General features: G+C 39.6%; 1 protein-coding gene across 12 annotated transcripts in view; it reads left to right on the forward strand.

Annotated features, from left to right (window-relative positions):
- PARD3 (par-3 family cell polarity regulator) overlaps window positions 1-24,072 on the forward strand; it is a 434,123-nt gene that overhangs the window by 23,760 nt on the left and 386,291 nt on the right. For all 12 annotated transcript variants that reach the window (XM_085227074.1, XM_085227084.1, XM_085227082.1 and 9 more), the window contains exon 2: window positions 22,233-22,334. In XM_085227074.1, coding sequence (XP_085083200.1) covers window positions 22,233-22,334 — 102 coding nt within the window. The remainder of the gene's footprint in view (window positions 1-22,232; window positions 22,335-24,072) is intronic.

Genomic DNA, 24,072 nt, shown 5'->3' on the forward strand with positions numbered 1-24,072 from the left:
CAGTAATTATTTTAAGAAGTGTTAGACCTTGTTTATAAATTCTTACTTTGTAGTCTTCTCTGCAACTCTGAAGCTAATAGATCTTCCCCTCCTCTTACCATTTATGCTGGTGTCTACTCCTTTATAAATTACTGGCATGTCCCCTACTTAATTCTTTGATGACAACAAAACGGAGCTTGTATCTCATTTCAGTAGACAGCAGTTTCCCTTGGGTGAATATTTAATTGCTTTTGCATTATGTTGGCTTCCTTGATACCTGCTTCTTGCTTTGTAACTTGGTTAAATAAATAAATAATAATGATAGCAGAAAAATGAAGGATGTTCTTTTCATAGGTGTTACGTTATCTCAGTGATATAGCTGAGAATGGAAGGGGAAGGACTGGAGGTATCCATTTTTTAAGGAAGGAGCAGAAGGGTTAAAAATAAGACATTTAAAAGATTCTTAATGAGATGGCGAGAGGATGTCCTTACAATGATAACAGCAATCTGGTTTTTATAAGCCTCGATTTTTTTTTGTGTGTGTGGTGGTTGTGACTTGACAGAGGTGCAGCTGGTTGGGATGCACCACTGCTTTAGCCAGGTAACTGCTGCAGTAGGGAGCAATGGGCTGGAGCCTTATCTTTGAGCACAGAGGGAAACTAGGGTAAATGAGGAACAGAAAGGCCTAAGCTTAGAAAACCTGCTTGTCCTGTACTGGTAATGGTAGGCTGTATGTGTATTCTTTTAATGGAGATTTCACAGCTCTGTCTAAATGAAGTGTTCCAGACAAAGATACGTGGAGCTGGAGGATGAGGAGATGAGATGAGATCCCTTTGTATCTTCAAACAGATCTGCTGGGCCATAAAACCCTGCAAACCCGTCCCTGCAGCCGCTGTCAGGGTAGGGCTGTCACTGTCAGAGGGCAGCAATGGGACTCCTGCTATCCTTGACGATGGCTGCTTTTGCGATACTCTCCCCATCCTTCCCCTGTAATATCATCCATTGCATTCTTCTTGATGGTTAGCTCAGGCATTTCTTACATTTTTATGCATGAACTATTGCATTAAGCCATTGTTACTTTTTTTGGAGACTCTCACCTTAGTTTCTCTAATCGTGCAGAGCCTTGCACTGTGGAGGGAAGATGTCAAGCTAAATGTTGCCAATAAAATACTGCAAAAGGAAAAAAAAGACTCAGTGGTGTGACTTTTTTATTTTTCCAGTTAAATCAAGAATTCTGTAGTAGACTCAGGTTGGAGTGGGATTGCTATTTCAAACTCTGGAACAGTGGTTAAAAATAACAATTTAAAGTAAATTATAAAGCAGTTGGTAAATCCTTTCCATGTTCTAGGAAGGTTTGCTTTAACAGAAATTCTGTTGTGTGTCAAGAGAGTTTACAGTTAATTTCAGAAGTGCATTTAAGTCAAAGAGCAGATGATGATCACAGTGAGATCCCCTCATGTGTGTCTCACTGCAGACTTGTCACCCCTCAGCTTTGCCCTCATCCTGAGACAGATTGAGAAATTTTAAGTGGGCAACAAAGAACAGTACTGCAAAGTAGATATTATGAGGGATTCAGGTTATTCATACACATAGGAAGTGCAGTAACATTTCCTTTGTTATTACTGAGCATCGTTTGCTTGGCTTCAGCATCCTGAGTTGGAAATCTCTGGCACTGATGCTGGTTTGCAGGTGTGTGGTGTCCGGGGCTTCAGGAGCAGCTGTGCATGTGCTGTGCTGCACGAGCTCATGTTCAGTGTTTAGAACGTGTATTTCTGGCAAAGGCTATAGATGCCCTTTTAATGTTTGCACTGCGTTGTGAGCAGCAGTTGTGTTTTTTCATATCTTTTCGGTAAATACATCCATTTAGTTAAACAGAAGTTGAACAGTGTCTGTAAGAATGTTTAATATTAAAGCTTTTGTAGACTTTTGGGAGGTAAAGAATTACTTTGTCTGTGATGGTTTTATTTATTTATTTATTTTTTTACCACCACCACATTTTTTACACTTGAGGTTATAAAATTTGAGGTTATTACTCCACGTTTTCTGCTAAGAGCGTTCCCATCAGATGCTGTTAGAGTAGAAGGAACTCAGCCTCCTGCTCATTTTATTCAAAGTTCTCCGGCATTCTTGAGGGGCAGTTCTTATTATTTATACAGCATTATGTTAAGTGTACTTTGAAATTAAAGTCAGGTACTCCCAAGTCTATTGCCAAAGTACCATTCTTGCAAAGAAATGATGTGGTTTTTCTTCCAAGTCTTCTGATGTATGAGGATAGCTCTGAATTTAAAATAAAAATAATTAAAATGGGTTTGAAAAAAGAAGCAACGCCTAAAAGCAAAATAAAAAAATATGATCAGGTATCCCTCATACCCTCCTCTGTTCCATCTGTATCCTTAATTTGTTGGGGATTTTTTTTTTGGATGTAGAGGAAACACATTCTTACCAGGCAAGGCGGGGGAGGAATTACCATGCATTCTTCTTTTAGATTTAAAAAATATGAATTTCAATCTAAATGAATGAAAAAAGAACCCTAGTTTTTTAGTAGAGCCAGAAACATGCAGAAGTTGGTAGAAACTGCAGAATGTAGAGAACTCCATCAGATCTCTTTTTGCAACGCCAGCTCTGAGCACAGCATTTCTGTGTTTTGGAATCATCTTTGTTTCTGAAATCTCTGTGCTCCAGCTGGACACTGCGCTGCTGGGCTGGATGTGCACTGAGGGACCGGGAAGGAAAGCTTGAGTGCGCTGCAGTGGAGCAAACATAGCTGGCTCCTGCAGGAGGAACTGATTCATCATGAGCATTAAGAAGAAAAAAAAAGGAAAGAAGCAAAGCTGAGCTTGCTTAACATACAAGCCAATAAAAACAAAACTGAGTCAAGAGTCAGCACAAGGCCCATGAGTGTAACTGTACGATGTGTAGGTGCAAAAGACATTTAACTGAGAGAATAATTGTTACCAGTAGAGGACAGAAGGAAATTGGAAGAATGGAGGCAGCACTTCACTGTGTCCCATCCGTGCATTTCCCTTGCCCTCCTTACCATGGCGCATCCTGTTGTGTCTGCAGCGAGGTGCTTGTGCTCCCAGCCCTGGGCTCTGCATGTGTGACTTCACTGGTGTTTTATGTACTTTAGGAATAAGTCCTGCTTATTTCTGCTTCGCTAGTTCTAGATATTGGAATCAGAATGACAGGGGAGGTTCAGGTTGGATGTCAGGACTGCTTCTGCCCCAAAGGGTGGTGGGCATAGAACAGGTTGCCTAGGGCAGTGGGCACAGCCCTGAGTGCTGGAGTTCAAGGAGTGTCTGGACACGGCTCAGACACTGGGTTTGCATTTTGGGTTATCCTCTGTGGAACCGGGAGTTGGACTCAGCGATCCTTGTGGGCCCCTTCCAACTTGGGATGTCCTGTGATTTACTGTGGGGAAAAGATGAATCTGTGTTTTGATTTCAAACAAAGTGAATGACCTGCAGAACTCTTGGATTTTGTTTTGTTATCCCACTTTTTGTTTCTGAAAGTCTGGACTGGGGCAAAGTATTCAGCTTTGTCAACGGAATGCTGTGAAATGGTAAAACCCAGTTTGCTATGAAGTGTGATTTTCCTTTGTCTAATGCAGTAAATTCAGCTAACCAAGGAAGTTAACTATGTTTTTTGTTTTTTGTCATTTTGGTCATGGTTTAGGTATTGCTTACTTGGGTATGAGGTGGATCGGCTTTCTACACCGTGCATCAGTAACTGCATTTTAATGCACCTGTAGCTATGTTTGTCTAGCTATCCCATAGTATTTTACAGACATGACTAAATCAGATTTCATTTTGTTTGCATTTTTGAATGTAATTATCTTTGAAACCTGTGTACACAGCAAAAGCCACTTTAATAATACTCTGAAATTTGGAACGAAGTAGACAAAGCGTTTTATTTGCTTTGCCCATGAATTCACTTCCTGTCATTGCAGGGTTCATGCTTATTCCCTCTAAAATCTTAATTGGATGGAACCTGTCTTTTCACTGTTGATTTTGCTGTTGACAGCTTTAAAAACAAGTTTCCCCCAGTTATGTGTGCTTCAGACTCCTTTGTGTTTGGGGGAGAAAAATACGTAGTTTTCCAGAAGTGGCTGCTATTCCTGCTATATTTATTTAATTGTTAATGTTTAATAAGTGTCAACAGAGCAAGTAAGTTAGCAGCGCAGCTTGATGTTCTCCTGTAAGACCTGTTGCAAAATGAGTAATTATTTAGATTTTTAAAGGCTGTTGGACTTGCGATTAAAGCTTCATCATAACCACGCAGAGCATTTGCTGAGCTGAAGCCATATGTTGCCGGAACTCCTTTGGTATCCGCAGGATGAATGCTAAAATGTTCCTGTGGATTGGACAGATGTGGGGAGGTGTCCTTAGCAGCCCAGTGGTGGCAGGAGGGGAATGCCAAAGCTCAGGTGGCTGGGGTATGCTTTCTATTAAGCATTGTTCAAACAAATGGGTTCTCTGGATGGCACCATGAACATTCTTGACCCTCAGAAAGACTGCATTCCCCCTCAGCATTTCTTACCTTCTAGAAATAGCATTTATGGAGTGGGTCTTAGATGTGGGTTTATGCTGCAAGTCTCAGAGGTGCCTTTTGCTGGGAATTGCTCCTGTTGTTCACTAACAGACAGTGGGAATGCTGTGTGTGTGTACATGACTGCTCAGCAATGGTGCAGTATTTGGCTTGTATATTTTTCCAGGGCTTTAAAAAATGTACTCGAGACCATTTGTGGGCTGGTTACCTAAGGTCACTGGTTTATGGTGGCTGGGGTATGTCTTATTACCTCCCAGAGATATGTAGGATGCATCCTTGATTTCTGTCATGGTGTCTTGTTCTTGGTCTGTGTGGATGTTCTCCTCATTTGGCATAGGACTTGGAAAACTCTCCATCTCTTGAACTTTTGCTAAGTAGAAAGGAGTGGGAAGCTGGGGAGGACGTTGCTGCCACTTTTCAGCCTGCAGTGAATTTGTCCACTGAGCCACGTTCCTAAGTGTACCTCGATTCTCCTTTCTACTGTCATAAAGCAGCTGAAGAAAGCCCTGCATCCTCTTTTGTCCTGAACTGCTCAGTGATTTTAGTCTTGATTTCATGTTTTTGAATTGAAACGCTTTCGGTCCTGGTTCACCCGCAGCAATTATAATCAACAGACATGGGAACAAAATATGCAACAACAATGTATGAAGAAGAATTGACTGGGAAGGCTCAGACCTTTGCAATGACATTTTCCCAGGGGCAGGCAGTGCAGTTGAGATCATCATATCTGACCTCCAGTTGCTTCTGTCCTGCATGTCACAGCTGGCCTGAACTTCTGGTAATAACGTTGTGCGGCAGTTCCTTAATTTTCCCAGCCATCCCTGAAGTCATTTGCATTAACTCTGAAAGTTTCCTTTTAGTTGCTTGCAGTTAATTTCTCTATGCGCATTGAGTGTGCCCTCATTTAGTGAAGAAGGGAGTTATATAAACTCATGAGCTAACTATTATATGGACATTTAATGTATGATGACACTGCCATTATTTATTCATATGTGCCAACTGCCCTGTGTCACAGCACATACCTGCTTTATAGCAAAATGACTGTTTTCCTCTTGACTCCTCTCATGGGGTATGCATTAAGTGTACTTCTGAACTTCATTTATTTGCTCTCCTTCCTAAGTGGTTCTTGTGTATTTGGCATTTAAAAATTTGCAAATGTTTGTTAACATTATTCTGTTGTGAAGACAAAGCATGCAGGAATCTCTTGAGATGAGAACATGGCCTTGCAGGTCAGGTTAAAATGCTTGTTGGAAGTGAGTTGGAGCAAGCGAGGAGAGCAATGCAAGCGTGCCTTACAAATGTGTTGGCAGGAGACGAGGGTTCTTCATTATGTGTCCACCATCGCTGCCTGAGCCTGGCAAAACATTTCTGTAGGGCATGTGTATGGCTTGTCAGGCAAATAGTGAGTAGGGTTTAATGCCCGTTGAAGCACAGGGTAAGCCTGGGTGGAGGCGGGGGGCACTTTCTACTGACTGCAGGGCTGCTGGAGCCAGAACCAATTATGTGATTGCACGTTTATCTTGGCGTTTGAGGAGTCTCTTTTGGATTTAGTCTGTAATCAAAAGGGAATGCATAAAACAGAAGTCTCAAGTAACCTTTCCCTGATCCCGTTTCTCCTTTAAGATTTGAAACAGGAGAACGTTATGAAGACAGCAATAACCTAAAGCTAAATTTGAGTTAATGGCACAAAAACCTGTGCTTATCTTGTGGTGACTGATGTGTTGAGAAAATCTGAGCAGTGAGCTGTAGTCTGAAGACAAACTATGTCTTTCAGAGTTCAGCAGAAACATTGAGTTTATCTTTTAATGGATGTAGATCTATTAGTAATGATGTCTTCTTTTTCCCTTTTTTTCTTTTCTGAATACTTCTGTATCTGCCCTCCCTTCTGTTCTCTCTGGCTAACCCAGGCCCCATCCCTATAATTTAGTCTCTTCAGGCCTCTCAGTGTGGGACAAAAACCCCAAGCCTCTGAAGTGATTGCAGTGGTGGTGGTTTGTGTCATTTCCCCCAGACTCTTCTGCTGCTGGTTAGAGCACACTGATGTTTACTTCTGGCCCGAAGCCCTCTCACTCTTTTGTTTTGCCTGCAGAGGTGACCAGGAGGGCAGAGGGGTGTGGGGGCAGAGCCCATGCAAGGACAGCAATGTGGCTGGCACAGGGACCAGGCTTCAGCCCACTGCAGATGTGAATAGCATTTCTCATTTTACTCAGCTGGCATGACATTCAGCTGTGGATAATCCTGGTTGCAGAATTAGAGGTAGCTAGCTTTGCACTCACAGGTTAAGGCTGTGGGCATGTCTTACTCATAGGACATCCCTGTCCATGCATCTCCTCCCTGGCTGCTTGCTTCTCCCTGCACGGTGCTTTCAGTAATTGCCTGAAGGCATTTCTTGTTTTGGATGCATTCAAATAAAACTGCCTTCAAATACAGCTTTACTTCTAAAATTCTTTGGGTCCCTAAGTATTAAAATCCCAAAGTAGAAAATAAGTGGGATTTTTCTCTTTCTGATGTTTCTCATTCATATACTGATCTTAATTATTTCAGTTTGGTATTTCTCTTTTGAGTGTAAGTATGAAAACTTAAGCACAGATTTTATTTTCTGATGGAAACAGTAGTAATATTGAATATGTATTTTTTTCCCCATGAATTTTGGGAGACACATGCAGTGCAGTTTATCAAAGTTGTGGAATAATAAAACTTTCAAGGAAGTTTTTTCTTTCTTTAAAAACCTTTTGTATCAGCTATCCAGGTAAGACTGGTTGCAAGAGTCAAACAGTAATTTTTAATAGATTTACTGTGTAGAAGAGTGCATAAAGGATCACCATAATGCATCACTGTGCTAAATTCTATATGATCTGTGTCATTTTACAAAATATGACATGCTCTGAATTAACGGCATGAAGACATTTCCTTTTGCTCTTACTTTACAGACCAATGCAGAGAACAGCCCATGTAGACTTACTCTTACATTGCATTGTGCAACAGAATTGTACCTCACATAGCAGGCATGAAACATTCCAGAATTTATGACTACCTTTTTTTTCTTTTTTCTTCTTCTATTTTTAATCTTTATAATTTAAGGGAGTATTTGACTCTCACAGTGTTAAGTTTGATCTCATGTTGAAACTGTCTGAAAATGATACATAGCTTGAGAGGTCTGAAATATTTGAGTCCCAGACAGTTTAACAAATGTATTTTTGAACTCCGGAAGCTTAGAAAGACTTAAAACCTGCTTGTTTGACATAAAACTAGCTGGTGAACAGGATTTTTGTTGTGTGAAAAAAATGAAGTTTAAATTTTTACATGGCGTTTAAAGGGAAGTGGCAGCTTTTGTATAAAGCATTTCCTACAGTGCACAGAAGTTTCGGAGGTTGAGATGGGAGGCTGGGTGGTGAGGCTGCACTCTACAACCACTCCCCAAGCCTGGATGCTGGGTGTTGACATTGCTGACATCAGTGTCTACACCGGAGAATCTTCTCTTCAGAGGGAAACTTTGTCAAGATTGGTGTTTTTACTTCAAATTGTGCTTTCGGGAAGTTGGTGTTGAAGGAAACTCTCCTAAGCACAAGGATTCAGTCATGGGAACAGACTGCCCAGGAAAACGATGAAGTCCCCATTCCTGGAGGTATTTAAGAGATGTGTGGATGTGTTGCTGAGGGACATGGTTTAGTGATGGCACTCAGCAGGGCATGCTGATGGTTGGACTTGGTGATCTTGGGGATATTTTCCAACCAAGATGAATCTATGATTCTATTCCTCATTACTATGTCTAAAATATTTATCTTCTCTCAAATTACAACATTTTATGCTATTTTTTGTTATGTTTTATATTTCTAGACAGGATGAGAAGTACATTCCTAGTGTCAAAATGTACGTGCTGTTTAAAAGCAGAAAGAAATCCTACAAAATAGGAAGGGTGGAAGAAGTGCAAATCAACCAGCAATGTAAAATGTTACTGGGGCTAAATTTTACTGCTCAGTGCAAACCTCCTGATGAAATCCATGCACGCGAACTTGGAACAGAAGTTTGGCCTGGCCCAGAGCATTGCTGTGAGTCAGTGTCTGATTCATGACAGCCGGGAGAACATAATCCCTCTTCCTCCAGTACCCAGCGTGTGTGCAGCATTCGTCCCCCCACCTACTTTATGATCGCGCAATTTCTTACATGTTCTCGTATAAACAGTCTGTTTTTTAAATTGAGATCTAAATGAAGAGGTTTCTTGCCTCTCCCTTGTGTTAGCACTGATACAGAAAAATACAGCAAAACTTTGATTTTTTTTTTCCCCTTCCTGCTTCATTTCGAAGGAGCGTGGGGTTTGCGAGTTGGAAATGCTTTCTGCTTGGAAGACAGCAACGGCCTCCAGCCAGCTTTATCTTTAGCTTGCAGCCTGTAGATCTCACTCTGTCACACCAAAGTAAAGGAGTTCATGACCTCTCCATATCTGAAAAAGTTCACTAAATATAGACTGGAAGCTTTCTTGGGAATTCTCTCAGCAGTATGCCTCATAAAGCAATGGAGAAGCCGAATCCCCCGGTAATGTGGGAGGTATTGGTTATAAGTGACTTGTATGTGGGGTTGGCCTGTGCCCTGTGCTCTGAGGCTTTCATCTGTGCACAACCGTGAGTTCCTTACGTGCCTGTAGCAGAAAGCATGTGAAAGGAGCCATAAGGCTTTCTGGTGAAGTGAAGAATTCTCTGCTAGAAAGCAAGCAGTCAGTACTGGAAAACAGCAACGCATATTCAGGCTCTGGAAAATGCTTTCCTTTTTCTTAGTGTTTTCAGTTTCAAATGTACATCAGTTGTGACAGTTTTTTTTCTTGTCTGTTTTCTATACCGAGTCAAATAGAGCACAGGAGAAAAGTCAGAGAATTCAAATTTTTTGGCAGATTTCCTCTTTAAGAACAATATTCTTTTAAAAATTGGAGAGTGGATTTTATGTATGCAAGGAGATAGTTTTGTAGCTTGCAAGCTTCTGTCGCTTTGGACGTCTTGCTGTTTAAAAAATCATGTGGGATTTAAAAAAATAAATATATTTTTATCCCAGTTATTGAAACCCTCATTGTATTTTTAGCACTGCTTTTGCTATTAATGTAGAGGAGAAGAGACACAACAAATGACTGCTGGTTGCTAGGGATTAATTTGCAAAGTTGAATTAATTCATTTGAAGTGTTTTGCAAAAATACATAGATGAAGGTTGTGGTTATATGAAATGGTTTAAAACTCTTGTTAGCTTGATGTAGTGCTGACTCAGGAACTGTTAACGTATGCTATCTAAAACACATGCTGAAATAGTCAGAAAGATGCTATTTTTTTAATCTATTTCTATTTCAGCAAGCTCTTCTGTTTGTGCTATTCTGTGTGGTTACAGAACAGCAAGCAGTTTTCTTTCTTTAGTGGACCCTACATCACTATCATAATGCAAGTAACAATAGCAGAGATTATGCTCTAATCACTGGGAGATAGCAGGAGATGCTAGTGCCATCCTTGGTCTCTGTGGTGTGGCACAAGTTGGAGAGAGCCCAGATGAGTAATAAAAACAGGTTTTCAGAAAAAAAGCCTTGTGAAGTTTTTAAGAACCTGTTTTTTTTCTAAGGCTTATTAGGGTTTGCTATTTGTTCTTCTTAGTCTCAAATACACTGTGGTTATTTCAGAGGAGTTACTTAAAGTAAAAGTTGCAGTTCTTTAAAAAAAAAAATAAAAGACAAAAAACTGCTCAAACTTTTCTGTGAATGTTTGAGCTATAAGCAATTGAATATGCCCTGCTTTGATTTTTTTTTTTTTCTTACTCATCAGACATATGTAAAACTAATTGTTGGTGTTTTGAAGCATTCTAAGAAATAAGTCTGTGGTTTTACTGAAAACATTTTCTTCAAGACAGTTTCTTGAAGTGTGTAAGGATCTAGAAACTGGAAGTCTCAAACCCAGGTTTCATCAAGTAAAGAATACTTAATTCCTTAGTTGACTAGCAGAAGAGGAAAGACAATGAATTGTTTTTTAAAAGCCTGGGAGATATAATTACAGGTAGAATATAGTGTTGCATTTTGCTCTGCTTCCAGAATTATTACACTGCTTAGTTTTGAGTAATTTATCTCTATTTTCTGCCAAGGTTGACTATGCTATGAAAATGGGAATTTCTAACTTAGAATTAGTCCTAACTTAGATGAGTTAGGACTGAGAACATCAGTGGCATATAATTCTGACACTGATCAAAGATTTAAAGGCAGAGATTATCTGAGCTGGAAAAATTAAGCTGCGTTTACAGTCACCTATGTGATATACTCACTATACAGATGAGAAGACTTCAAGATTTACCTTTTGCTTTACTGGTTTTAATTTTTTTTTTTCCTCCCTTTTCTGGCCAAGAAGACTAGCTGGTTTTGCCTCTCTCTTAATCAAGGCTTCTGCTCTAATTTTGACGAGTGCAAACTTGCTGTTACGAGATTTAAGCAACTTTGGAAAATGTGCGGTGGGTTAGAATTCAGTGCCCTGCTCTTAGCTGCTCCCCATTGCTATAGGTGACAAGGAAAAGATAACTAAGGAAGTAAAATGAGGTTTTCAATGTTAAGCCCCATCTTCTTGCATTAGTGAATTCGTTTTTAGGGCTTAATGTAGTAATGCAGCTACATCCGGGAGGGTATCGTGAGGTAAAGTTGGAAGGAACATCAGCAGAGTGATTGTGGTGTAGTAAATGGAAAACAAGTGCTTTATATGCTTTTAAATAGTGTGTAGGGTTTTTTTTTTCCCCAATAGTTGTCATCTGTGTTTGCTTTAATATCTTGGAAGTGCCCTCTGTTGCTGCTGTTGGCCAGCTATGGAAGTGATGGTGAGCTGCTCATAAAATGCAGATGATGAAGGAGAAGGACAGGTTGGGAGAAGGGAGAGAAGGAACGGAGACGTTGTGATGCACTTGACAATCTCAGAGGCCAGGTGATTTTTGGCATAAATGGAATTCTGGAACAATAAATGAGGTTGAGGGGAAAAGAGAAGACTTTGACAGTGAGGCCAGTAAGGGTAGAGCCACTGGTGAGGGCTGAGGATAAGACAAGGAGTTAGGGTTCTCCTGTAAACTCTCTTCACTACTCATGGTGTGGTTAAACTGGGGTGTGGGCCAGACCTGAGCTTATGTATTGAATTGAAAAAGGAGTACTGCAGGTTTGAGAGGAAGAACTTTAAGCAATGACCTTAAAACTAAGTGTGGGCTTAAATTGAAACAGTGGGAAAAGTGAAATGTGGAGTCGGTAGCACTCAGCATTAATTCTGTCTTTATTTTTCCCTTGAAGTCTCCAGCACCCCATATGCTTATTATGCTTAATCATAAAAGGTGATAATAGCCTGCAACATGGTCAGACAGTTATAATTCAGTCGTACTAGTCCTAAGGCTACCTTAGGGTATTTTTATTTATTTATATTCGTAAGCCTTTACCTATAGAAGCTATGAACACTTTTGAAAAAAAAGGCAAGTAATCCCAGAGACTATTAATTTGAAGAGTTTGAAGGTAAGGTGCTTTTCCTCCGTCACCCATTCTTGGTGCCCTACCTCACAGTTCCTGCTCTGGATTGGTACCACTCAGAACCTTGAATTCAAATAGATTGGCAGATCGGTTTTATTTGACATAAAAATAATGATGACTATAATAGTTACAAAGTGATTGTACTGTAAGCTTCAGACAAGTGCTAAGAATGTCCAGAAGTGAATGAGTGCACTTCAGTATATGCTGTAAGAGAGTGTTGAAGTGTCCAAACTGCTTCAAAATATTGAGCAGTTTGGAAAAATAATAGCTAAATATTGTTGTTAAAATTTTCCCCCGGAGATGAAAATAAGGCGTGTTTTGGTTAAAATGTCTTGAAAAGTATTCAACAGATAGATTAACACACTGCTCTGATTATTTCCACATTTTCAGCTAGCAGCTTTAGAAACAAGGGTCTTGGTGTGTCTGGCCTCCAGGCCCTCACGTGGGTGTGCACACGCATGTGTTAGCAAAGCTTCTCCTCTGATTGTTGCAGGCACAATGGTGGGTGCTTCTGCATGGGCTCTCATGTCAGCCTGCTTTGGGCGCACAGAAAGCTGGCTGTTGTGTGAGCCATAGTCTCTACACGGTGGTGGAGGATGAAGGAAGGGAAGATGTTGGCATTTGCCTTGCCATGTAAATGGTGGCGAGGTCATTGTGGACTTGGGAGCAGCTTTATAGCACACATTGGAAACTCCTAAAGCCTCCAATCCCCCATTTAGTTATTAGCAGTGAGCACAGAGGTTAGGCCACCTGGCAGGGCAAAGGCAGGTGCTTTCCTGTATTGCTCTGTAGAGACAATGTGTTGATTCATACCTTCCTAGAGCACATTTATCCTCATTATTGAACACACAGCACTGTATGAGCGCTTTATCTATATCATTTACATAGTTGCCCATTGACTAATCGTGGTTCTGCTCTCAGTGTGAAATCCTTTTGCTTGAACAATTAATAAAGCTCTAAATCCTATCAGAAATGTAAGATACCATAGCTGACCTAAACAGTGATAAACTTTCCTGCGATTCCCATAAGTTGTGCATTCCTTCCCTGTGGTTCAGCAAAGCTGTTTATACTGCAAAGTCCTACCCACCACGCTTTGACTTTGAAGCTTCCAGAGAAGTAAAGTCATCAGAACAGAGAGGGATGTTTTGTATTTTTCACTGACTTCATGGTTTACAGGCTGTCGGAAATGTGAGTCTCTGTTTGTAGTAATGTACTTGCAACTCTCCATGTGTATTAATCATAGCTTAGAGTTCACATACTACAGGATTAATTTACTCTGCTCACTCAGGAGCATATATCAAAATTTGTTGTCTCCATCTTTCATGGCATTTGATATTAATGTCCCCCAGATGAAAATCTTCTTTCCAGTACATTTCTAAAATATATTGTTTAATCTCGTGCTGAATGTCATTAGGGTAGAAAACTGTATTCCTTCCCTCACCAGTCTTCCCTTGAAGGAAGGATTTGGTCAGACTCAGAATTTTTTTTCTAATGGTTAATAAGCATCGATCAGTCATGTGCATCAATGTCTGAATATAAGCCACACACATATTCCAGTAAAAAACATTATTCCAGTCTGAAACTGGTACTGATTTCAAAGACCTTTCATTGTGGATGAAAACCAATGGAAGCTTAAATCCAAGCGATGCTGTAATGATGGATGGATGAGAGATAAGCTCTTAAGAGAAATAGAAATCACTTCTTTCTTCCTTCAGATTCACTCATGGGTCAGTTGTTAGGCTGCAAGCCCAAGTTGTTTTGCATTTTTTCACTACTGTTGCCCAAATTCTGATGCCCCTACATAGAAGATTGTGTGCCAGTTAGTACATTACGTTGCGTGTTTGTGAATTCTGGACCTAGTTGCCGTATTTCATATCTGTAATCTGAAGCTAATAATAATAATAATAAAATGTTACTGATAAACTGTTTTTGCATTATTAATTGTGTTTGCTATACACTACAGCAAAATACTGTGAAAAGGACAAATTGTTCTTACCCCTCTTGTGGATTTGGCACACTTGGAGGCTGTGGCAGCACTGGGATAGAGATCTAGGGCTTTCCTACAGAGGAATAAATCCCATATAAAAGTTACCTTGCAGTTTAAGCGAAATGATGTTATTAAAGTGCTCACACCATGGCCATGAAGGTTTTCACAGACCCACTCAATATATTTTTCTTCATTATTTTATTTTTTCCCCAGTTAACATGAACTTGCACAGCAGAAACAAATAGTACTGAGAATAAAATACAAAACAAAAAACAAGTGTTCCTCTTTCACAAGCAAATGTAAAAGTTTAAACATTTATTGAATCTGACACCACGCGCATTCTAATGGCGTGCTGCCCTGTGCATTCTCCTGGCAGCAGAAAAAGCTTTTCCCTTTCGCCCGCCCAGGGTCTGTGAGCCGGCCCTGTCCTATGGCATGGCACCTCCTGGTGGCTGCCGGGCTGTGTAGGGAGCAGTGTCACCTCAGAGCTTCGAGTTCACACCATCAGCATTTCCAAGGCTTGGGATAGCCAATGTCCCGCTGCCCGTCCACCTACGGAAAGGAAGGGACCTGGCTGAGGCTGGGGAACAGGGCATGAGCAGGAGGCAGGGTTGTCTCCTTCTGCTCAGCGTGCTTGGACCACAGCTAGGTGCTGCACCCAGGGCTGTGACCGCCCAAGGTCTCTTCCAACCCAAACTGTCCCTGGATGGTATGTTACCAGCAGTGTGTTGATGTGATACTTAACAGATAGTGGGAAGCTGATTTAAGTTAGTGGTGTAATTTCTCATGGCTTGGTAAGCCTTGGTTCTAGATAATCTGGGTAAGCTAAACAAAATTAAAAAATAAAATTCCAACTTCTGTGATGCTTCGAGCTAACCTACTAATAGGAACGATTACGCATCGTAAGATGTAGTATTTTTATCTAGAAAGTCATAGGGTAGAAAAACAAGAGTATTTCTAGGGTGCCTCTGGAGTACATCTCTAGCTGTTTTGCTGGTAGGCTCAGTAAATCACTATGTGCACTTTTGTTTCAGAAGAGTAAGAGATTCACCTGTATTTTGAAAGTCAGTGTAAACTGCACGATGGCTAACAGCTGAAGTAAATTCACCATTTTTAATAGCAAACTTTTGTTGTTTGGAGCAAGATCCAGTAGTTTTTTGATGCTTTTGTACTCTAATAGTAATGCAACACAGCTCAATATGTAGTAGTGTTCTAATGATTTATCATGTTATTTCAATTTAGTGTGTTTTTGGAAATACTTTATTTTTCAAGTGCTCTAATAATTGGCTCAATATTTTGGGTATCAGACTATTATACTGAGGACTGAATCTCATAATGCAGTGTCATAACTTTTTAAGTAAATGACTGTTACTGTTAAAAGTGTACATGTAGGATGCATGCAAAAGCTAACATTTCTTTCCACTTCATAAAGTCTCTTTCCAACATTTCATTGTCTCGGGAAAAGTGATACTAGCCAGATGTTCAGATATTATCTTGAATGGAGTTTTGCAAAGTAAAAGCCCTTTTAGTGAGGCTGGAAATGTTTTGGTCAATGTAAAAATGGAACAAGATTCTGCAGTGATCAGATCTTCACGTTTTTCTCTTTTTCATAAGTGGTTCATATGCAGAATTTGCGTACGTAACTCTCAGTTGAAGACATTATATGTATACTTAATGATTCTATGATTCTGTGTTTGAAAAAATTGAATCCCTGACCAGAGACTCTTTTAAAGGCATGATAAGTAACCTTTCTTGGTGTAGGTCCTTATTTCTATTGTACAAAATACTGCTAAATTTACTTGGTTCATCCTGAGTCCAAAGAGCAATTTTATGAGTTAAGGAACCAACAGATGAAAAGGATGAGGCTTATCTTCTAGCGTACAGTGTTCAGCTGTTTTCTGTACTCTTTTCATAGCTTTGCTTTTCTTTGTTTCATGGGGCACAGGGCAAGGTAGAGCAAACATACTCCAAAACTGTGAGGAAAGCAGTGACTGCAGGTGGAGTGCCATTGGGAAAGAAAGAGGTATCTCAGCTCAGCCTGGTAACTCGAATTGCAGGTATCTGGTACCTTCTGAGGCATACGGGAGTACTTTCAGTAATGTTAAGTATTTTGCAGGCTTGTGCTCTGGCAGAGATGGTAAGCATACTTATGTTGAAAATCACTGCAAACTGCCCGTGGCACAGTGTCAACATATCTAAGAGAATGCCATTGTCTTCAGAGCTGCTTTTTCCCTTCCCCTCTGCTGCATGTGTTACACGGGAGGTCTTTGTGTTGGGGATTCCAGGAAGTCTGTGATGGGGGTGAGATGCAGTGCAAACCCAGGTATTTGCCCTCTTTGCTGAGCCACAGGGCTGCACAAAGTGATGGAGCCCAGCTCACATTAAAAGCGATCTTGACTTTTCCTTGGCACCTGGAAGCTTGTTTTGACGGTTCCCTCCTCCAGTAAAGTGCTAGACAGGGAAATGAATGAATTTGTTGGCAAATTTTCAGACACATTCGTTTTTTATTAACCATTATTTTCCTTTCAGCCTGTGGTAACATGCCCGAGTGCCATATGCTGCTGAGCAGACAGGTCCGGTCCACGCCTGAGCTGGGTTATTGTCTTAGTTTTGATCTGTGTGTAATCTTTTGCCACAAAAGCTCTATCTGTTCTCAGAATACTCAGCCACACACATTTTGATATACTCTCAAATTCCAGGCGATTTTAAGCAGAAACCAGAAATTCATGCTTACTTACCCTTTATCTCTTCATTTATGAAGGAAATGCTGCATCAAATGTTTTGGAACTGCCCCTGCAGCTCCGCGCTTGTTGTGCACAACTGTCTAGTTGGCCCTGTTTTTTAAAAATTCTATGGAGCTATGTAATGAAAAAGAGCTTAAAGTTGAAAAGCTCTTAATGTACCAAAATTGAAATCATCTCCGCTTTAGGAAGATGGTAACAAATACACTCAGGAAGCCATGGTGAGTTCAGCATGACAGACAGCCCACTTCCCCAGGTTCTGTTGCAAATTCATCCTGACCAGATTGGAGAATAAAGGTGTATGTGGAAGACATCTGGTTAACATGAATTCTAGCTGTGTAACAAGTGGCAACGGCAGCGGGTGCGCACCTAGCTGAGGTGAGGAAACACTCTGGGCGGGAAGGCCCTGCTGGGGAGCGGCTCCCTGCTCACAGTGCTCCCTGCTGGGCGGCTCTGGGCGGGCATGAGCAGAACGTGAGGTACTGCCCTGCAATGCTAAGCAGATACAGAACTTAGGGGTGCTCTGGGGCACCCTCATGGAATGGCAGGAGAAATTACATGACAGAAATGGGGTTGCATGGCGGCACGTAGGAACACCACCGCATCATAAGGTGGATGTTTTAGGAGGCTGGTTTTCTGCTTACCGTTACGCATGTGGGCTGCTCTGAAAGCAACGCCTCTTGTTTTGTTATGTTGGCCCACGAACTCAGAGGTAGATGTTGGTAGTATGACAATAGAGGCTGAACCTTCCCACTAACACTGCATTACATTTTGTTGCTGTGTGACAGATGGCAGCAGAGAGGCAGTCTGACAATATGGCATCTGACATGGATGTATGAAGCATAAGCGCGGAACTGAATTCCTCCAAGTGGAAAAAATGTCACTCACTGACATTCACTGACATCTGCTGAACATTGATGGAAGCCATGGATGTGAGCATAGTGAGGTGGTGGGTGATGTGTTTCTGCAGTGTTGACATTGACAGTGGGTCACCTCCACTGGTGCAGACTTTTACAAGCATGGCATGCAGGCTCTTGTTCATCACTGGTCAAATACATAGCTCATGGTGGTGACTGCATTGAGAAATAGTATTTTGTAGCTGAGAATTTGCTCTATCGACTAGTGTGATTGTGCTCTTTGTATCTTTTGTAGTTTTCGTGGAAATAAATAGGAGGCATTACTTTCAGAGTGACTTTTGTAGATTGCTTTTTCCAATGAAGTTTATGATACTCTCTTCTATGGCATGGACAAAATATTGCAAAGGACAAACTTCTTTATTGTAACTTACAGTGTTAAATATATATTTTTTGAAAGGGTACGTTTGCAAAAACTAAGACACATTTAGAAATAAAAAGCGTAAGAAATCTGTCTATGCCACTAGTTAAGAACAAATTATAGTTTCCATTCCTGTTTCTAGATATTGTTTTCCACATGTGGTCCCTGTTTCTACGATGTGGGAACATAACGTTGTTAGCTACAGAACACTGAATGATATTACTTAAACTAATGGTTTTCTCAGTTTTTCCTTTGTGCTTTTTACAAGTCATGTCATATGGAATGAACAGAAAATGAATGACTGCATTTTTACTAGCTTTGCTAAACTGTTCTTGCTTCCACTCTCTGTTAGTATTCACTTAGCAAATATTTATCTTCCATTATAGAGGACTTTGGAGCAGAAAATGTGGTGCTCATGATTTTAAATTCTAAGTACCTTTATAATCACCGTCAAGTAGAATAGTTAGATGGGTGTGGACAGGAAACAAGAGATCTGACTTGCTTAGACTTGAGCTGAGTGATGCAATATTTAAATGAAGATACTATAAATCAGGTTTAGCATTACTTATGTCCTTTTATTCAATGAAGTGAACTTGCTAGTTCTTCTACATGCACTAGTAACAAAGACATTTATATAGCTTTTATGAAATGTTACACATTGCTAATTTATACATTGATAGAGCAGTGTAGTTATGAGTTTTCTATCAAAGTATGATGATACCTCTAAATGCATTGCAAATTTGTAGACCTTTTGTAGGCATTCACGAGAAGAGTGAAATAGATTATAAACATGGCTTTGTTTTGTTGACAAAATGTGGAAACCTATTGTAATATCCAAATTCAGGTTTTGAAACTGTAGTAAAATATTCATGCCTGTGATAATGCTTTCTTTAACCAGAAAAATTCTGAAGCAGATTTCATGAAAAAAGTCTCTCTCTATATACATACACATTTAATTTTGTTCAGCATTTTTTTCATCTTTGCAGTAATTGACATTTCTACCTTCTAGACTTAATGTCCTTTGTACTCTTTATGTTTTGTAACTAGCAGGCATTTTCCTTCTGAGTCCTGCAAGTATCTCTTTCCATGTGCCGTAAGCAGACTGCTTCTCTAAGTTACTGTTGGAGCAAGTCCTCTGTTCATGAGACCTCATCTGGGGCTCTGCACTGTCACCAGGAAACAGTCCCTGAGGTGTCCTGTAGGAGTCGTTGGAGCTGTCTGCCTCACTGATGTAGTAACTCTAGTAAACTCTATTTGGTGCCAATTTCCACATTATGAATCACTAACTGTTTGAAGCCAAAACAGTAATTTTGACTGCTTCAGAAAATTTTTGAGGACTGCATTACTACCTTCACATGGGAAATTCTGAATATCTGTTTAATGACTGCAGTGGAGAAATACAACTTGACCAAGCTATGAATACTGTAAAATCAGTTTAGTAGTGCTTGAATTTAAGTCAATGCTGATCTTGGTTCAGTTTCTTTTGCATTTAGCAAATAGAGCACATAAGCTGTTTCTTATGCAAGGTGTGTTTGTTGTAGACAGAGTATGGACCAGGAATTTCAGTTTGAGCATTTGTACAGTTTATGATTCCATCTTGTTTGTGAAGTTATTACATAGAATTAAGCTTGAAAATTTGGGGCTGTGTGTAGGACTTTATTAAAGCAGCAAAATCAGTAGTTGTTTTTCTTTTTTGGGGGGGATGGGGGGGTGAAGGGGGAAGGTGGTGCAGGGGGCATGGCATAACTAATCTTTACAGCACGTGATTTTTCCACTCCTTGCTAGAACTCTTCCTTCCCAAGCCTCTCCCTCCAAGTCTTTGATTTATGGGAAAACTTTAATGGAGGAAAAGGGCCTCAAGAGAAGGACTGCTCTGTGAAGTTTGGAGAAGGCTTTAATGAAAAGTTTCATTGTTATTTCATATTTACTTACCAAATCCTGCCAGAGTAAATTCTTGCCAAACTAGTTTTATATACTTCTTGTCTGGTCTTGCTAACTTACTGTTTTGTATCAGGCCCTTGTCAAACAGGAAAAGCGACCGGAGTAGTTCAGGTTATGGCACAACAAATAGGTAATGCAGAAAAAATGAATCTAAAACTTCTTATGTAATATCGAGAAACTTTTAAAGGAACTAATTAGCAAAAGTGATGCAGCTTTTATCAAAGCTATTTTTAATGCAGATTGAACGTGCTGAAATAGCACAATGGTGCTTTAGAAGTGGGCGTTCCTACTATTGATACCATAATCATGCACGTTTCCTTGTGTTTGCCTTGGAGGTGGGAAGTACTTATCGTAGAAAAAAAAAAAAAAAAAAAAAAGCAGATGGGAATATTAAAGTTCCATCTTGAGTTTGTGTGTTGTTTGTTTTGATGGATTTTTTGAGCTGGGTTAATTAGCAGTGGGAATGTGAATCAAGACCATAAGATGTTTTCTAGCCTGTCAGTTCTTTTGTGCCTTCAAAGCCCGGGTGTTCATAACTATGTCTCAGGGTTTGGTCAAGGTACCACAGAGAGGAGTTTTTTGTAATGGGCTAGAGCATGAAGAAAGGTGTCGTTCCTTTTAGTCTTAGAGTAGAATTTACAAAGGCACATCTTTAGTGCATTTTGCTTGAGAACTTGTTCATTAATGGTCTTTGAAGTTTCTTAGCATCTTGAAGTTCCTCTGTATGTGTGATAATATAAATAATGTAGTGTTGTTTTAAATTATTTCTGAATTTTTACTTTACGAAAGTGGATGGTAAGTTTAATTTCAGAAATCTCTTGTCTAATGACTGCTAAATGAAATTATGATATCTGATGGGGGTAATTAACAGCTGTATTTTAGTTGAATTTCCTCAGGTAGAAATGAGGCAAGTTTCACAATGGTTATCACATTTCTCCAAAACTGCTGATCTATACAAAGTTTATCACAAACAAAGTTTGGAAATAGAGTCTAGGACATTACAAACAAAACAAACATCATTTGATGTTCTTCTGTGGAGCACGTTGCCCAAAATTTAATGCAGCATGTATGAACGCTCTCGAGATTTAAAAATATACATGGATTTAGAGGATTTCTGGTTGGCCCTTTCCTTCTGCTGGTCTGTCCTTTAGGACATGAAATGTTGTGACTTCTAGACACTGATACCTGAAAAGAGGTTGATGCTAGTTACTATTTCTAGGAAGCCGGGCACATTTTGCAAGATGCTGCAAGTTTGAACGTCCTCAAATTAGATCCTTTCTGCAGTTGTGTCTGTTCTGTGAAAAGCAACAAAACTCTGCTCCTCTTTTTACGTTTAACAACAGCCCAGGGCATTGGCTTTGTTAAGGGGGAATATTTGAGAAGAAGGAAAAGATTATGTATCATGTTCAGGTTGTGTGTTTGCAGTACAACTTTTCCCTGTTGGAAAACAAACCTTATATGAATAGCAAGTTGAGTTCTAGTCAGCAGTCAGGTGATGTAAGACATGCGCATGCAGAAGATACTCTGTGGATGCTATGTTGTTCTTTCAGTTATGACTTCCTTCTGTACTAAAAGTAATAGTGAAAACTATAAAGCTAGTCTTTCCAATTACTGGTGGGCATATATACATAAATACATGGATAAATACACATGCATATATATATATACATCTTAATAAAATACAAAGTGTTCCTTATACGTAACTCAGATATCCTACTACCAACTCAGCAAGCACAGGTTGAAAACTCTTTTATACAGTTTCAGTTCATTTCAATATTGATTTTTATTCATAAGACAAACTTTTGCAGCTATTGTATGGAAAAAAAGAATCTACAAAATAAGCAAACACACTTTGCAACATTTCTTTTTTTTTTCTTTTCTTCCTTTTTTTCCCCCCTACAATTTTGTGCCTGTTGACCACTGTCTGAGGTGGTTTATTTAGAGAAGGATGTGTTTTCCTTTCATACAGTGTGTAGAATCAGTAACACTGGGAACCTCTTTCTCTTGTGTGCTAGTGTTAGGATTGTGACCATGCTTATCATGTGAAACTGCACTCATGTGTAGAATGATTATTTGAAAAGAAACGCTTTGGCTTTATGCTTTAATTTACATTACTTTACAGGTTTGTGATTTAAATAGAAGTTTTAATGCTGAGCATTTTTAGAACTGTGATGATCATTGTATTGGGTGGCATAAACTTTTTCTGTCATGTTTTTGATCTCTGTTGTTTTCTTTTCCTCTCTTTGTGCAGGATCCAAACTACTGGATACAAGTACATCGACTGGAGCATGGGGATGGTGGCATCTTGGATCTGGATGACATTCTCTGTGATGTTGCTGACGACAAAGACCGTGTAAGTACAAATAGCTATGAAAGAAGCTCAGTGTGCACAATCAGGCCAGTTATTCTGTTTCCAGCACACATCTGAAACTGTGAGTCAAACAATACAAAGGGTTTATTTTTTTAAATTGTTTTCTTAACAGATGTGGGAAGTCTGTTATTGTTATGATTTGTCAGAGAGTACAGGAATTATTTTATTAAAATAATGAGCTTTCCCTTCTCTTTGGTTCTTTAAAAGATCATGTACAAAAATGAGCTGAAGTATCAATAATAATAATAAAAAATCTCTGAGGAACAGTAATATGAATAATTGAATATAGAAGTTAAGCTTCATGTTATCAGTTGAATATACGAAAAATACTCACTGTTTTCAAGCTGTGGAAGGTTTTTTATAAATCTTTTTGGATATTGGATCCACGTTTTTGGATAATTGCTGAATACAAATTCAGAAAATAATTGTGCATTGTTGGACCCTGTGTGCTTTTCCTCCTTTTTAAGTAGAGATTTAGACCACTAAGAGGTTTTTCTTCATTGGTTGATTGATTGAGGTTATAGATATTTACATCTTTGAACTACATGTTCAAAAGGGTAAGGTAAGAAACACTTGGCAAGCTGTAAAGGCTTATGTAAATATGCCTCTTTTCTCTGCAAAGCTGCTCGTGTTTGCTGAAGCTCATGAGAGTGCCTGAGCCTGATGCAGACTTCAGCCTGGAAGTGTGCTTTAGGACCCTGCTCTTGTCACTGGCGGGTTCTTTAATTGCCTCTATTGGAAATAACACACTCTCTAAATATCCTTGAAAAGAGGCCAAATGATGACTCTTAGGCTAATTTTTCAGAAGTTGATACTTTGCCTACAGATATTTCTTGTGACAAAACTTAATTGTCTTGGTTATTTTAACCAGTCCTTTATAAAGAAAAAATATGTGGAGAGTCTTGGGACATAAAGACTCCTTGCTGTCTGAAATATAGAGTGGTATATAGTAACAGTGCTGAGTTTTCAGGAATTTCTTCAATAAAAATAGTGCCCAGCTAAGATTTCATGAAAAGCTAATTAAAACCTCCTGTTAGTTATCTCATATTCAAGGTCTCAAGTTGTGGGATTAGTTTAACTTTTGCTTATGGGCCTCAAGGAGACTGGTGGAAGCTGTCACTAGATACGCAAATGTATACATACACACAAATCTCTATGTAAGACTTTAGACTTATTTGAATCATGCACTTCTTAGCTCCTCATGTGCTTCTTGCTTCAGAAGAAGTTTAAATTCTGGTGACTCGAAGACCTCATTTGTTGGCTGTTATCTCAGCTTGCCACCTTCAAGCAGGGTAATTCCTCCCAGTGAAACTCTGTGGGTGTTTATATGTGTGTGACTAATAGCTGAAAAGCTTTTGACTGCAACTGAAACAAGCACAGTCATTATTGCAATATTGTTTTTGTGTACAGATGGACAAGATACTAGTAGCTGGTAGTATTTATTTCCAGATTTGCCAAGCTCATTTCCTCTGATTCTGTGAATCTGGCATGCCTCTGCTAGAAGCATCTATCAGTTATTATTATTATTTTTTTTGAAGACCTTGTAGCACTGATTAGGAAAGTGCAATATTAACATGTACTGTGCTGTATTGGCTTCCATCCTTGAATTAATCTTTCTCACTTGACCTTCACATTTAATCTCTTCAAGCATTTCAATCATTAGTCATTGTTTTTCAGTTTCCTATCTTACATTTTATAGCTGGCCTTCCTGGTTCCTTGT

The sequence above is a fragment of the Meleagris gallopavo genome, chromosome 6 (genome assembly GCF_905368555.1).
Source record: "Meleagris gallopavo chromosome 6, MGAL_WU_HG_1.1, whole genome shotgun sequence".
NCBI classification, from domain to species: Eukaryota; Metazoa; Chordata; class Aves; order Galliformes; family Phasianidae; genus Meleagris; species Meleagris gallopavo.